This window comes from Lasioglossum baleicum, chromosome 3 (genome assembly GCF_051020765.1).
Source record: "Lasioglossum baleicum chromosome 3, iyLasBale1, whole genome shotgun sequence".
Lineage (NCBI taxonomy): Eukaryota > Metazoa > Arthropoda > Insecta > Hymenoptera > Halictidae > Lasioglossum > Lasioglossum baleicum.
The window spans coordinates 2,319,232-2,336,356 of NC_134931.1; the positions used below are offsets into that span (position 1 = coordinate 2,319,232).

At 40.5% G+C, this 17,125-nt stretch overlaps 1 protein-coding gene across 1 annotated transcript; it reads left to right on the forward strand.

Annotated features, from left to right (window-relative positions):
* The first annotated feature begins 2,487 nt into the window (after positions 1-2,487).
* Positions 2,488-3,476, forward strand: LOC143207026 (microsomal glutathione S-transferase 1-like). The gene is made up of 2 exons (XM_076420016.1): positions 2,488-2,859; positions 2,942-3,476. The coding sequence occupies exons 1-2, from the start codon at positions 2,734-2,736 to the stop codon at positions 3,260-3,262; spliced, it is 447 nt and encodes a 148-aa protein (XP_076276131.1). The 5' UTR covers positions 2,488-2,733; the 3' UTR covers positions 3,263-3,476.
* Positions 3,477-17,125: the final 13,649 nt, after the last annotated feature.

Consider the following 17,125-nt stretch of genomic DNA (forward strand, 5'->3'; position numbering starts at 1 on the left):
TTGCCTCGAATTGGACAAGGTGAAAATCAGAGTTGGGCGTTATTCGATTGAAATTTCATTCGAATAACCAGCGAATAAAAATTACGAATAAATTTTTATTCGCTGGGTTATTCGACTAAATTTTTATTCGAATGAATTTTTAGTCGAATAACCCAGCGAATAAAAATTTATTCGTAAAAACCCAGCGAATAAAAATTTATTCGAACAACCCAGCGAATAAAGATTTATTCAAATAAGCCAGCGAATAAAAATTTATTCGAACAACCCAGCGAATAAAGATTTATTCAAATAAGCCAGCGAATAAAAATTTATTCGAATAGTATAGCTCAGCGAATAATGGTGTCGAATGACATCGCGTCACCGACATCGCACGCGGCACTCGGCTCGGCAGTCGGCACCAGCGACGTGTATGTGTATCGTGGCAACAAAGTATGTGTAAAGATAACGAAGGTCCCAGTCCCGGACCTAGGGTCGGTCACCACTACTAACCTAACCACTAACCACTACTATTTAGGCGTCAAGCGTTATTTGGAATAATTTACTACTGAATAATTGTTTACCGAATGAAATCATTATTATATTCACGAATAAATCCTCATATTTTATTTATTATTTTTTATTTGTTATTCGAAATAAAATATGCTCAAAATCTTGGGACGGTTGCCATTAGGCAAATCTAGGCAGTTGCTTAGTTAAAATTAATTACAATATGTCGCAGTAAATCGAAAATAACTCAATAAAAAAAACATAAAAAACAAAGTTATCGCAATTGAAAAAAAAATCTTTTTTAATAATTAGAAAAAAAATTTTTTTTAATAATTAGAAATAATTTTTTTTATATACCAATCGATTCGTCTTTGCATTTTATTTCAAAAAGTATTAAGGTACTTTACTCGAAAATTGCATAGTTTAAGAGTTATGACTTTTTTCCCGAATTACCATATACTCGACACACTGTGTGCTTGTGTGAAAAAGAATCACTGTTATTTAGTTATATCAATCGTCAACATCAATCCATAGCTCGTCTCGGCCTCAGCCTCGAGGTGTCGGGTGTCGATTGTCGATTGTCGCCGGCGCCGCGCCGGCTGCGCGCTGCGCATATTCTCCGGCCTTTATTCTTATTCGCTGCCGTCATTTAGAATAACGAATAACGAATAAAAGTCCCGGGATTCATTCGTGACTAACGAATAACGAATAAAGCGTTATTCGTTAGCTACGAATAATTTCCAGCGAATAAAATCGTTACTCGTTATTCTCGAATAAATCCTGGGATTTATTCGTTATTCTTTATTCGTTAGTCGAAATAAATTTTGCCCAACACTGGTGAAAATGATGGAAACGGTCCAGGTTCAATTATACAATTACGTACAACTGTATATTTATTATAATTTTTACTTGTCATAGTATTCTTCTTCATCTCTGACCGTGTGACGTCGCCTATTCGTCAACCAATAGAAAACGATATCCACTAATTCATAACAATGTAATCGGATATAATCGAATTATGATGTATAATAATTTAATTATTTCATGTTTATAATTCATGGATTAACTTAAACGTAATTCTGCGTATCTATGCTGTGTACAGTCGTGTACAGTGCAGAATATACCGGGTGGAGCAGAATTGAATAATTAGTTTCGAAACCATAACCAACTATTGGTTACTTGAGTCCAAATAAGAATGTACTTACTAACCGACGAATTTAAGACTCTACTGCGCATATGACTCTAACGGAACTCGTTCATTGGCTAATTCCCCTACTCGTACTCCGCCGACCACGCGATCATTGGCTGACGCTATGAATTTTATGGCTGACGCGCAACAACATGCGCAGAACAAGTACATTCTTATTTGGACTCAAGCATACACCATAGACTTATTATAGAGCCCGTTCGGACATGGCGGAAACCGCGCGATTTTTGTTTTTGATTGTTCGACCGCGCGGATGCGTGTGAACAAATCCTTATGCGCTGATGTAAATAAGGTCCGGGCGGTTCAAATCCCGCAGTCGAAAACGCGCGGATTCCGCCGTGTCTGAACGGGGTTTTAGAGATAGACTTGGATAGACTGCGCGGCCTGTACGAAGCGCTAAAGCCTACAATGCTGCGCGGGGTATAAAGAGTGAGAGAGAGAGAGAGCAATAGCTCTAGTGGGCTCGTGCTTTCTTTCTAATTGACGAGTTGGTGGGGAGAGATTCGCCTAATGAAAGTGGAGAGTGCGGAGGAAGTGAGAGTTGATTGGCTCGCTGCGCCCTCACGCCCTCACCAACTATCGGTGTGCGAGTGAGATAGAGATTCCACCGGCCGCCATTGTAGGCTTTAGTACAGGCCGCGCTGGGCCGCGCAGTCTATCTGGTCTATCTCTATAAGTTTATGGGTCCATTCCGATTCACGCATGATGCGCATACACTGTATAGTGTAGTATAGGATTTTCTATGCATACACTATACAGTGTATGCGCATCATGCGTGAATCGGAATGCACCCTATGTGTTACACCCGGTCTAAGTCTAAGTAAGTACACATGACTGGGGAACACTGGGGAATTAGTCTGGACTCTGGACTCTGGAGTGGGATGAACAGTTAATTCGAATGACATTCCATTTTTTGTGCAAAACGATGATATAATCACCATTTTGTTACATTTTGTATCATGTCCATGACTCGCGTTATTACTGGTTATTACTAAGATCAGTATATCGTTGAACGTGTAGTGCACAACATCGACAGAGACATGGCTGTGAATATGTTTGGAATCGAGCCGGAAGTTTTCCGTATTTTCGGCTTTTGGGCCTCAATAGTTTCTTTGAAAATGGTAGCAGTGGTATTCATGACTATCCGTCACAGATTTTCAAAGAGGGTAAGTTCCGTTATATTAAACATTGATTTCTACTTGTTTACCATGTGTACGAACAAATGAAATCACGTGATTCTTTTTGTAGATCTTTATGAATCCTGATGATGCTCCTCACATGAAAGGAGCAAAAGTTTCGGACGATCCAGATATCGCTCGTGTGCGCAGATGCCATTTGAATGATCTAGAAAACATTCCACTTTGGTTCATAGTAACCTTCTTGTGGTTAACTACAAACCCATCTGCTTGGTTGGCTGGAATTTTAATCAGGACCTTTGTGATTTCGAGGATTGTTCACACATTATCGTATGCTGTGGTCTCTAAGCAACCACATAGAGCAATATCTTTCATGACTGGCCTAGCCGTTACGATATTCCAAGCAATTAGTACTTTAATATATTACTTTTAATCATTGTTGTTTGGGGAGTAGGATTCGTGCTCTACTGTGTACACTGTTACTTGTTTAAAGAGAATGTCATTTAATGGGCTAATTTTTGTTATTATATGTATGAGTTTTTAACATTGTTTTCCTATAAAAGATGCATGTCAGTCTATTTCTAACAAATTGTATTCTTATACCTAAATGCAATCATTGAATTTATAATAAACATATTTGTATAATACTTAGCATTCAATATATTTATAAACCTTATTACACAATTGTATATAAGAGAACTTGTTGACTCGCTTACTCAATTATCAGTGGGATTCAATGAGAATTATAGATTCATAAGAATTGAGAATCACCTTAATAACGTTGGCTTACTATAAACAGTCGTAAGGAAAACGATGTATGTCTTAAACAATATTCAAAAATGCATTTAATTGGAGTTTGCCTTATCTGTTCCATACAGATAGAACATATCTATTACTATACCAATTAATAAGTACCAGAAAGTAAAATTATCACATTTTTCTCCTAGTCACGTAGGTTCATTCATGCTAACACTTTTGCATATCGGAAATGACTCGGTCATTTAATACTGGATTTGCGGAGTATGAAAAGTGACTATTTTATAGTTTAGTATGACGTCATAACGATATATGAAAATACCAGTATATTTGTATACACTCAGTAAAATAAGTCTCCGTACACCCTTTAAAACAGAATAACTTTTTATAATTATACCAAATGACCTGATGTTTTATAAGCAATTAGAAGAAGCATTGGTTTACTGAATGATATGCAGAAGATATTTTCTAAAAATTACGATTTAGAAGGTGTGCATGCAAAAATAAAAAAGGCACTTTTTAAAATTTTTTTATTTGGGTCCTCAATAAAAATTTAAAATGTATGTTTTGCAGATCTATAGCAGTTACACGCCTTCTGAAAATTTCATCGAAATCGATTGACATACACACGAGCTACAAGCGGTTAAAAATGGTGAAAATACGACTTTTGATTAGTTTCTGCTTCTGCTTAAAAACCACAGAATCTTTCGATGCGTGTCGTTTTTTCCTGCGTCAACCGATTTCGATGAAATTTTCAGCATGTGTATAACTAACATAGATCTACAAAACATATATTTTAAATTTTCATTAGGGACCCAAATAAAAAAGTTTAAAAAAATGTTTTTTTTATTTTTGCATGTAACCTGATCAATTGTAATTTTTGGAAAATCTTTTTCGCACATCTTCTAGTAAACCAATGCTTCTAATTGCTTACAAATAATCAAATCATTTAGTACAATTATAAAAAAGTCATTCTGTTTTAAAGGGTGTATGGAGACTTATTTTACTGAGTGTACATATATATTTACCGATAATGATTTCGGTTTTTCCAATGTATAGGATACACTAACTGCTTCACGATCATAAACGAGGTATTCCGCGACTCACAATAATTAATGTTGATACAAACTTTACTAAATTTTATGAATAATAATAATAAAATATATTTATCAAATGTGTGTGTGTGTGTGTGTATATATAATTATTAAATATGTTTATAAGGTCTCTTAATTGGGAGGTACATCTGGACGGTATCTGGTTTATTGTTTTATTTTTATGACGGCCATGGTAAATAGATACGTCGTCGGTGGGTAGTTTAGCTGAATTCGGGCTCGCCCTTGTTCCTTCGCAAGAAGGGTTTTACGGCGTAACGTATTTATGTATGTATTGTGTATACAATTTATCTCATTTAAGTGACTGTGCTTCTTGACGATTCTGGGCTAATTGGCACACAATTCCTTTTTATTCGGGGCATCCTTTGCATTGGAAAAACCGATAAAATATCAGTATTTATTACGATTTCGGTAATATATCATTTATACTGAAACAGGTATTTTAATGATTTTGATTTCATCAATTTAGATATTATTTCGGTTTCGGTACAGCCTCTTGGCATAATACCGGTATGAAAATTTTACCGTTATTAAGTCCTTGATTTAAAGTGTTGATGTCCACGAGTTAATATTTTTCGTAGGATGCGCGTTATGATACGATGAAGTAAGGTTACCGTCATAATACAACAGACCTGATGAACTTGTTCCCGAGGAATTATGAGGACGTATCACGTCGGGTGTGTTGGATAAAGGTGAAATGATAATAAACGGAAGAAAAATTGGAAAATGCTCACGTGAATAGGAGGCACGATATAGGCGGTTCGCCCCCATATTGGCGCGTAAAAGGGTGAATGGAGGGCGCGTGCGCACGGGGGCTGTTGTGACGGGTCGTCATGACGATGACGTCTCGACGCTAACGGGCGCGGGAACGTCAGACGTCGCGATGTATCTGTGAGGTGCGAACCGCCGTCGCGCGTCGGTGCAACGGCGTCTCGCCGTTACCAAATATGCACCGCAAACGAGTTGTTCGGTTTTTCTCGTGTTTCGATCCTGCTGTTCGCGATCCTGATCATCAGCAATGATCAAGGAACCGTTGTCAGTTCTACCGGAAGCCTGTGTTCCATGCTTCGTGCAGAAACGTCGCGTTGGTGCGAGGGCATAAGTAGAGGTGAGTCTTTTTGAAATTCTGTCAACTACGGTCAACGCTTTGAAACAAATAAAACTCTGAAACAGATAAAAATCGAACTAAATTCTATCGAATTTTATATTGTAGCATTTTCTGAACATTTTCATAAGCCGCAGTCTAGTTATAAGGTAGTAAAACATTTTTTAATTACGTCGAACTGACACATACGTAGGAGGAAATTCAGAATTTTTGCGTGCCCCATTTCCGGTTCGCTGTTCTCGCATAAAATGATCTACATTCTTTCATCGATATCTCCTTCCTCCTTTTAAATTATACATGCAAAGATCACGATAAGCTACATTATTAACAAATGCAAAGTAAACTCCTTATTTTCTTCGTTCATCATGCGTACTAATCACGGAACCTAAATTCCTCTTTTTTATAGGTTAGTTTCGTATAATAATACAGAGGTAGGAATTTGTGCAATGTTTGGTTACGTTTGCAAAGAATGTTGAATTTATATTGTTTCACGCGAATGTGATTTTATCTTGTAAATAATATACTCGTTTTAACATATACCTTATTCTCAATATCGTATTTTACAATTCAAATAATTGCATTCTTTTCATTCCATATTTTTTCGTGTGGAAAATTTTCTATGAGAATAATTTTTTTTATAAACCGCAAGGTGTTGTTTTTTTCAGACTGATGAAACGTTTGCGTTATTTTATTTGAACGGTTCGTTACTTTCTCCACAATATTTGATTGCATATAGTTTTTATTGGCCATTGGCTTCCTACCGAAATCAATTTGGAGCGGAGTTTCGCAGTTCTACAACATCACAAAAAGAAAACTTTGCCGAAAGTGTTTTTAGGAGTGCTGAAAGGTCGGAGAGGGTCCAGCAAGCAGACAGGATGTTGGAAACCCAGCATCCTGAAGAAACAGTTTTGTTCAATTTACTCTGTAGACTCGAGCGTTGCTGGAGACGATCGTTTTTGTACACTTTGGACATTGTAGTTCTTTGTCGAAATTCTTATTATTGCCAGCAGGGTCCGAATACATGCAAAAACTATTTTAATACAATAAAGACAAAGCTATCGACCTCGAAGAATTAACAGTAAACTTTATATCGCAGTTCATACCCGAGGAAATCGAATTTTGTTTGAGTTCAAAGAATGTAGAAAGTTGAGAAACTATTTTAAGCTTACAGAATTTTCTGGGTGTCATGCGAATCCATGAATTCGCAATCACGGATGTCTAAGTAGACCACGAACGTCCTAGTAAGACGTCCGTCGGGCCACTGTCAATGCCGTTCGCACGACAGCGATGCAATAACGGCTGCCTCCTTCCAGGGGCTTTACACACTGCTATTTTCCGTCAGTGTTAGCCTTTCTCCGAAGGCCCTGCTAAAGGACGCCGATCAATCGTGATTATCGGTATTATCTCTTCTCATTAGAGGAAAAATCGCGATTATAGTCGTTGCACTGATATATTCCGAGTTATCCTTGGTATATCTCGTAGACCATAATTGTTCGACGTTACGATATTCCATTAGAGACATCGGCTTTCCTCGAACCAGATTGTGCTACCTTGAAAACAGGGGCTGTACATTCACGTGATTACTACCCTTGATCGATATCTATCGTGCCAAGTCTTACCATTCATCACCGCTCTTGTCGCACTGATATGCTTGCTGCCTTTTTCCTCCCCCAAACCCCGTTCTTCAGAAAATTTCATTTTCCTCTTTCCTTCTCCACGAATAATTCTTGCATTTTATTGTTTCGCGGAATTCATACTGGTGCAATTTATCTTGCGTTCACATCGATTGTGGTTCTTAGTCTGCTCATTTTATTTGTCCTATTTTGCGTCTTCGTGAGCATTCATATCTGAACAGTCGCTGAGTGGTTAAACAATTTTATAATCGTCGATCAGAAAGCCAGCGTGTTCATTTTATATCCGCCGATGTGTATCTCCAGGCGATGCACGAGAATTTTATCTACGTTTGTGTCTATGTGAATTTTATTTTGTCCAGCTCACAAACGTTAGAATCGATCTACAATTTATTTATACATTTACGTGTCGCGTTGTTTGCTGCAGTGTTCAGAGTGCTTATTCAAATTTCAGTAGAATGAGACACTAGGAATTTCTCTCGTACACAGACAAGAGAAACAAGAACTCCACTACCATGAATTTAACAATAAACCTACCGAGCGTAAGAAGTCTTCATAATTTCATTCATTCTAGAATAAGAAACCAGTCATTTAATTGTGGAAGGTTTAGTGTTAATATTCTTTCAACAGCGATGTTGTTCATTGCTCTTACCTGTAAAAACCTCGAAAATTCCATTCTTGTCACGCTGGGTCGCGATGCCGCTTGAAGTAGCATAATCCCATTTAGACGGACGTTAGATCCTTTCCCAGCATTCTCCAATAAAACAGATTGAACGAGCGAGTCGTTCTCTTCTGTATTTGACTTCCTTTCTTCTCACTGTAATTAGTTCTCGAAAGAGCGAGCGAGAGAGAGATTCTTTATAGATTTTCATAAAGGCGGTCGGTTTACTCGTGAGCGGAGACGGCTCGCCGCTATTATGCATATCGAGCAATAAAGATACAAAACGTCGGTGATTAACAAACGAGATTATCTTTGGTCGACAGCCAGCAGGTAACAACTAACAGCAGAGCTTGCAAACGACTCCGTGTAATTGACAAAGTTTGAGCGCGCTGTTGAAACTAGGCTCTCAGTATGCGCTATCCTAAATAGATAGCGGTGCGGTGCGTTCTTTGAGGAGCACGTGCCAGCACCTTCCGCTGTTTCATCAATACTCCCTCTGGTTACCGCATCCGCAGTGGCAGAGCTGTGGCAGTGGTACAGTATTGCAATAGAGTGCATTGGTAGGCGCACAGGCGCGAACCGCGCGATTGTTCGCCAATGCGAACCTCCGCCTTTCAACGATGAAACTCGCCTCTCGCGGACGAGATGCGGCTCGCGTGACGCCTATGTAGGCCAGCAGGCTACGCCAGCTGGAATGTCTTTCCGAAAAATGCCAATATTAGCGAGCAGTCAATATGATTACACCCGTCAGCCGCGCCAGCAACCCGCGCGTATTCACCTCGTAACTCTGTAGCACGCGTTTCTGAGTAGAACGGGCCTTTCGTGCGTGCCAACCGCTTATCGATCAACCCTATCGACGAACGAGACGAGCACGAGCACCTGCGAGATCCACACAGGATACCTGCCAAGACGAAAATTACCCGGGAAACGACCATTTCTCGATTACTTCACCCGTAACATGACCCGCTCCCAAGGTTTTACTGTTCGAACGGTGAGCAACGAACCCAGAATTTTTATGTCCTGCAAAAGTTACGATCTCTTAATCTTTGTTGTTTACAATCGACCGCGAACGTTTTTATTTTATCATACATAAATCTTATACAACTTCTATAATAATCGAGAAATTGAACTAGAAAATCTGGAGATGTTACAAGCGGAAGCTGCTTTAATTTCTGGTCTAGAAATGTCTTTGAAGTCCAGCGAGCTTTCGGAGCAGGAGATAATTGATAAAGGGTGGTATCGTCGCGCCTAAGTATGGCAACCGGTGTCGATGCGTCCGCGCCCCTATTATACGGCAACGCACCGAACAATTTTCCCTGTCGGACCGCATCCCGCCTTACACGCGTGCACAGACCGAAATTGCATTTCTCTTTATCGGCTGTCACCGGGCACGATCCGGCGGCCGCGATTCAATTCACGCTGTAATTAATATCAAGATCGTAATTACATTTCTGTCGACATCGCGGCGTCGCAGGTGGTTGCCACCTTCTGTCACAGGGAAATCGGTTCGCGTTAGAACGGCGCTCGAGGCGCGAGACTAATCACCGTCGAGCGTGCGGGTTCGATGAGCTATCAGCCGTGTCTGGCCCTCTCTCTACTCTCATACCAATTAAGAGTATACTCTGTTTTCAAGGCTACGGAGCTCTGTTCTTCATTTAGTCCTTCGTTTAGTTCTTCATTTAATATTTCCTGGATATAGCACACAACGTTGTCACTAGACTGCGGATCGCTATGCATTTATGAAGAAATTGGTCGGGCGAAATATAGAACAGTAAAAGATTCGAAAAATTTAAGAATATTGTATTGTTCTTTCGAATACAACAAAGTCATTAAGCGGTGAAATCAATTTTTATTTTACTCCTGCTTTCAGTAACCAATGCAGAACATTTCTAGTAGTTATCACTAAATCTACTCCTTTCTATTTTACAATAGTTGACGTTTTAAAGACGGTTTCACGGGCATTGTTATGTTTACGAGATAACTAGCATAATCCTCGTTGAAAAATCTCGGATAAAAACATATTCGTGCACCGGCTGTCTGTGTACCAAACAGCCTTCTATGTTTTCTGTGTTTCGAGACTTTTTCATGCTCGGCAGGTTTAGTGTTCCAAACGAAACTTCAATTTCGCGAATTAAAGCCACTTTCTTTTCGCAGATGATGATGGACCCCGCGGGGGTTGACTGTAATTGTGACACAGCATTGGACGTCCCGCGTCAATTAGCAACCCTCAGGTTTGCTCGCATTATGTATTTAACACAAGGTCCCTTTGTCTGCGGTTGGAATTGGGTCTGGGCATTCCGGTTTCGCGAGCCCACGAAAAAGATGATTAATCGCGTCGTCCGAGCGACGTATATGGCTCGATCACGCCACTTCATTGCCACGCCAGAAGCCACGCCAGTCCTCGCCGATTGACAACCACTGTACAAACTCGGTAATTTAGTGTCACGGCCGTGTACGGCGAAACGCGATCCCGATCTCTCTCCCGTCTACTTAGGGGTCTTGCATCTTTCGTGCGATGCGCCGCGCCGCACGTATATCTCGATGGGCTTCGTGAACGCTCTCGAATATTTATCACGGCATTACGGATTACCCTGGTGCCTGCTTCTCCGTGTAGAAGACCACGGCCAACCGAAACGGTCCGTGACATCACGGGCTGCAAATGCATTCGCATTCGCGTTCATCCCCTTCCAGCCTCTGGCTTTCAATTCGCATGTCCGCTTACGGACCTTTTGCGCCGGTGACCACGCGTTCCTGTTTCTTCTTTCTTTTTTCTTACCTCTTTACCCGCGACCTCCGAGGTCCAGCTTCCTTTTAACGTAAATCAATCCGACTCAGGGATAAGTCCTCGCTTGTGTATTCGCAAGTCTGCGATTGACCCTTCACGGTCCGCCATATCCTCGAGCTGTACTCGCAATTCCATCCTACTCGGCTTCGCCGATCATGCTTGCGCCGGGATCACTAGACTACCGGATTTATGCAATCATTACAAAAATGATTTCTTGTAGCAGATGCAGCAACTTCTCATTCTTTTCTTAATTCAACAGATAGCTAGTTTATTCTGTTGTATTATAGCAAGGTTTCCCACACAGTGCTCCAATAAAAATATTAATAACAATGCTTTCTTTCTATAGGGTGTCTCAAAATGACCTGACATTTTAAATTGCACGCCATTTTTTTGTGGCGAACATAGTGTACTAATCTTTGATAATTGGCATCAGGAAGTATTGAGGTTTAGTCATGGAGAATTACACGATCGAGCAACGCATAGAAATTGTGAAAATTCACTACAAAAATGGTGAAAATTTTGCAGAGACAGTTCGAGAATTCTTTTGGTCATCACAACGCATCATCTCGCAACATTGTGGTGCATTTAATCACAAAATTCGACAGTTTTGTTTAATTACGTAGCCGTAGCCACTAAGTTGAAAATGCGCCGCATCGCTGATGATGATTTTCTTCGAAAAAATCACCATTTGGCGAATGTACGGCGCTGCGCATGGTCTGCTGGCTGCAGTTCTTGTGTCAATTAGATCTTGTAAGCATGTAAAAAAAAAATGCAGATCTTTCGTAAAAATTCAATTGCTGAGCACAATGGCGAGTCGAGGTGGAAGGACTTTCGTCAACACTCGCACTCACTGCGGCTATGTTTTTATTGGACCGACCGGTACGAGGACAGCCACTGCTTTTCGCGGTCAGAATTGAACTACTATCCTCAAATTTTGTGATTAAATGCACCACAGTGCTGCGAGATGATGCGTTATGATGACCAAAAGACGTGCGGACTTTTCGAACCGTCTCTGAAAAATTTGCACAATTTTCTGTAGTGAATTTCCACAATTTCTATGCGATGCTCGATCGTGTAATTCTCCATCACTAAACCTCAATATGTACTTCCTGATGCCAATTATATCAAAGATTAGTACACTATGTTTGCCACAAAAAAATGGCGCCCTATATATTTTGACTATAATAATATTATGTGTGAATTTTTCTAAGATTTATTAATTATGTGTCATTACCTACCCTTCAAATTACACAAGGTGCTCCGTGAAAATTCAAAGACGCTTAAAATGCTCCATCAGGGAAAAAGTTTGAGAAACCCTGTATTATAGTATTCGTATTGGTGTGAACTAGTGAATAATGCGAACAGGTCGATGCTGGCCTAATGCCGATCAGGTATAGCGCTGTTAGGTGGGCAACGACCCTAATTCGTTCCGTGTTAAGCGAAACCTGTGGCAGTAAAAGCAGTATGCTGGACGTTTTCCGAGTGCTATTTTACGAGAGGATTAAGAGCACAAAATATTCCTACTATCGTTATCTAAATGTAATTATTCGGTCGTATTGAATATAGGACTGCAAGGGGTTGAAGGATACTCCGAATGCTACCAACTTCTTCTTTACACCGTTTATTAAGCCGGTTAAACTGCTTAACTATCTCCTCGGCCGGCTTAACGTGCATTCGTTCCGCCTCGTTGGCTACGTTATTGCGCGATTTTCGCGGTCTTTGCTTCATCGGCATCGATATTGCTCGGCGAAGCCTTCGATGACTTCATCTGTTACTGTTATACGACTTTATTATGTGTCCGGAGGCTTGGGGAGCGCGCGAAATAAAATAGGGTAGATCGATCGACGTTCACGGTGAGTTACAACCCTAAACTCTTGTAATTTAATTCGGATTACACAGTGGTACAACGGAATAAATCAATCTGAAGTAGGGCACATGAGTAACCTCGTGTCTCAAATAAAATATTTAGGAAACAGAAGAAATAAATGTCTATACAGGATGATTCTGGGAACTGGGACAGGTTATTGCTCTTTTTTAGGTAAAAATAGGAAAAAATCATGTGTCACAAGACGTCTTAACTTCCTATGACCTCATTTTCTATGTGGATGCATTTTCTGTGAAACCAATCGATTCCTATACTATCCTACGTATAAAAGTACTAACCCAAGGTCATCGATATGTCGATACTTCACGAGATATTTGATATTTTGTGTCAGAAACGTACTTACTTTACCGCGTGTTAGTACTTTCATACGAAGGATAATAAAACAGATCGATTGGTGTAACAAAAAAATCGGGTTGCATTAAAGAGTAATATGCAATTGAAATTTCGGCTGGCCAACCGGAAGTCCTCGGTCCCCGAGCATCCCTCTAAACAGCTCGGCGAAACAGGCTGGATTTCGCGATAACGTACTCGGGCGTTTAACGCTCTAACGGAGTTCCACAATAACAATATACTCCGATGGCTAACGACTTCACGAGAACGATCCATGGTATTGGATGGCAGCGGTGCGTGTCTGTACAATACTGTACATTCGTTTCGCTTTGTGCGACGGTGACGGGGGTGGGCTCGAATCGCGTTATAAGGACCGTGTTCCAGCCTGTGGGCTCCTCTCGCGTGTATACATATTAAGTATCGGAAATGAAAAGCAATTTCTTCGAACGTAGCGGTTCGCGTCCGTGAAAGGTAAATATCGCGGTCGAGCAATGAATCAGTCTCTAAAAAGAGAATCGTGTCAGAGTCGAGTCACGAGCTCGAAAAATTCGACTATCGCCATTAACCTGTGCGAAGAATTTGTTAAGTGAAGATTAACGATAATGAACGATTTGTACAGAGCATGATGACGTTATTTTAAACTCTAGATAAGCGAGCTATCGCTTGCCAAGTATTCGTGAGAATGACATCAAACACGCGATGATAATTTAATTCTGTTTATTTAACGGGGAGAGGATGTTTCAAGTTATCGAATGTATTCATCGAAATATTTGGAGTTCGTGTAATCCGCAGAGTAAGTGAATCATACGATACCTTGAACACGACGCTTCAGCGTCGTCGAGATATTCACGCTATTTACATGTGTTCACTTATGGCATCGGCACACCTCTTTTCCCTTTTTCCTCCTTTTGGTAGCTGCGAGTACGCCGATGCTTGTCTGACGTGGTTCAAGCGTTGTTCGTCGAATCTACACATTCAAACATTCCGATTGTGGTTTTTACGCAAGGTTAGTTATTCGAAGCCAAACAAGGATGAACAACGCGGGCTGCAGCACGGGACGGAAGTTAACTTCTCGATTTATCCTCTTCCCAAGCGAACAACTCCGTTAATCGACGAATCACACGCAGCGTGTGATCGAAAGAGAGGACGCATTATGCAATTGCCCGGGGAAGAGGCTTCAATTAGTGGGGAGCGGGTCAGAGTACATCGGCTCTGTCTTAAAAGCGGAATTACAAAAGTTTCCCTTTTAACGTTAATTAATAAGAGAACGCGCCGTACCGTGCTTCATTATGGCGCGATCCATTATGAAGCAGGGGATCGGTGGAGAGGGTTAAAGAAGAAGAAGGGAGTCCCAGAGGGAGGGAGGGAGGGTGGGAGGTGTCTTTCAAGTTGGCCAAGCTTTCGATTCCCTCGGGAGAGAGCAAGAGAGAGAGAACCTTCGTTCTCGGGGCTCTCTCGGAAAAGGGTAGCCTGATTCGCGCGAGGCGATTGACTTTTTCTTCAAATATACTTAACCCTGTTAACCATAAAGATCGACGGCCACCCGTGAGAATCGATCGATTTCGATACGGCGCACGTAACGTTGCGACAGATAGGCGTCGCGGGAGCTCGCCTGATTAAGGCGTCGCGGCGCGCTGGAATCTGGAATCCGATCTGGCCCGGCCTTCCTCAACTGGAGGAATCCACGATCGACAGATCGGAAAGAGATCTTTCCTCCTTGCGGGACACGAGACCGTTTTCACCGCGATCCCATACTCGGCGGTTGTACACGCTAATGAGTCGGATTAATCGACCGGGGCTCGCTGCGTCGTTCGAGCGCTGAATATTTAAACGATTGCTCTGGGGTTCGCCCTGGGATCGTTCCTTCGGGCAAATCGTGTCACAGAAAGAGCTACAAGGCTATCTATCTTGCTATCGCTGCCGTAAAGACACGTAAGAAGCCGTGGTTTTGTTGTATCTATGGATAGAGTGCGTCGAGCAGGCGTTGCTTCAATGTTTCTTCTAGCTAGAGTACTTCGTGGGCGTGGTCTGGTTGCTCTTTCTGTACACAGTGCTTCAATACCGTAGCGGATTTGATGCATATATGACCAACATTTATAGATGTAATTTAAAACAGCAGAAATATTGGAAGAGTTGAAAAAAATTTGTCATATTGTTGTCAACCCCCATTAACCCCTGTGTAGTCAACCGAGTACCCATTTACTGTATTTCTTCCAACCACACACACACACACACAATTTTTTAATTTTCCTCTAACAAACATTACAAAATTTCTCTGAATGTCCATTCTTTACACGCTAATATGAAAGGTTTTAAATAATTTATACATTTTGTGTGGTTGACTACATAAGGGTCAAACGTATTAAGGAAGAAAATAAATTTCAATTTCGGTTGAAAATGTTTATTTTGCATAAAGATCCGCTGTCTACTTATTAAACATAGTATACTTTGAATCTTATGGTTCCTTTGCTCCCTCAGCATTCAGCGTCTTGAAGGGGTGTGTTACCGTTGCTCCTGCTGCATAAAGGTCGTTGGAGGCGAGTCCTAAATAAAATAGTGTTCCTCAAGGCAATCTCTGCCCTCTTTCGAAGAAAAAATTCGAACACTGTCGATTAAGGATTACGGTGTGACGGTGATCGTTTTCGCGTGCAGGTCGCGACGGTCATTATTTTCCCGTGCACTATATCGTGGCTGATTGCGCCGTTAACGAGCCAGAAGACACGAAGGAATTATCGTTAGATTGCCTGGTGCCGTTGGATTTATCGCGCGGACTCAGCCCGCTCGAAAAGACTTATTGCCAGTGTCATGGCCGCGTTTCCGGGAACCCCGAAACCGTGGCCCCTGGCTAACGACAACCCGTTAAACCATACAACTTCCATCGACGATCGTCTCCTCGATCCTGTTACGTAATGTCGTTGTTGTGCAACCATTTCTGAGTCCGCGCGACGATAACATCGCCGACGGGGCTTTCGTTTCGATCACATCATTGCCCGTTTTGTTTCGTCGTTTACGCGAGGATCGGAGGATACGCGAAAGAATCCGACCTTGCCGCCGGAAAAATCACCGGATGATGCAACAGGAAATGCGTTTGAACAGCCGACAGAACTACAAAGGTAACTTCGATCGCGATCGTCGCGTTGATTTACAGATCTACGCGTGGATCTTTGATTCTTAGGGCTCCACTAAATATGTATGGTACTATTATTGATTTCCTATGTACCGATATAAAATTCCATTTTGTCGATGTCGCTGTATAGGGTGATCCTGGGAACTGGGACAAGTTGCTGCTCTATTTTAAGTAAATCTAGAAAAATGTCATAATATGTCATAATACGTCCTAACTTCCTATGCCCTTATTTTCTATGTGGATGCACCGATGCACCCGCCAGGTGCGGTTGCACCTTATTCTTTAATGCAACTTATATCTTCTACTTTAATTATTAGTAAAATATTCTAATTTTTAAATTTATATAAAAAATTTACTTTTAATTATATCCTCTCTACTTTAATTATTAGTAAAATATTTTAATTATAAATATATAATTTTAAATTTTATATATAAATTCTAAATTAAATTATTAAAATAGAAGTTTTTAATTTTTTTTATTGATAATAATTCAAAAATACAAAAAAGGAAAAAGTAAGGTACATATTACATATACATACATACATAAAATTATTAAATTAAAAAATTAACAAAATAATACCCTTAAAAAATCACAGAAATTAACAAATGTTTTATATTTATGTAAATTATTATGTTACTTCTTTCGTTGTTTAATAAAGTATGACTTCAGAAAGCAAAGAACGTCAATGGATTTATTGCTTAGTCGTGTCCTTAATTTGGACACAAAATTTCCAGAAATAGAAAAAAACTCGCTCACTTCCTACTGAACTTGGCTTAATTGTCTTTAAAGCATTAAATAATAAATCTAAATGTTTTGTTCTTCTATTTGTAGCCTCTAAGACCAAGAATTCCTTCTTTAATGTTTGAGGACTGGAGGAAGTCACTTCTTCAGGTTCTTGCAGTT

Bases quoted from the DNA above. Each gene is read 5' to 3' on its own strand.
- LOC143207026 (XM_076420016.1), top strand. From the start codon at position 2,734: ATGGCTGTGAATATGTTTGGAATCGAGCCGGAAGTTTTCCGTATTTTC. The intron at 2,860-2,941 runs GTAAGTTCCGTT...TTCTTTTTGTAG, and splicing joins GTCACAGATTTTCAAAGAGG to ATCTTTATGAATCCTGATGA.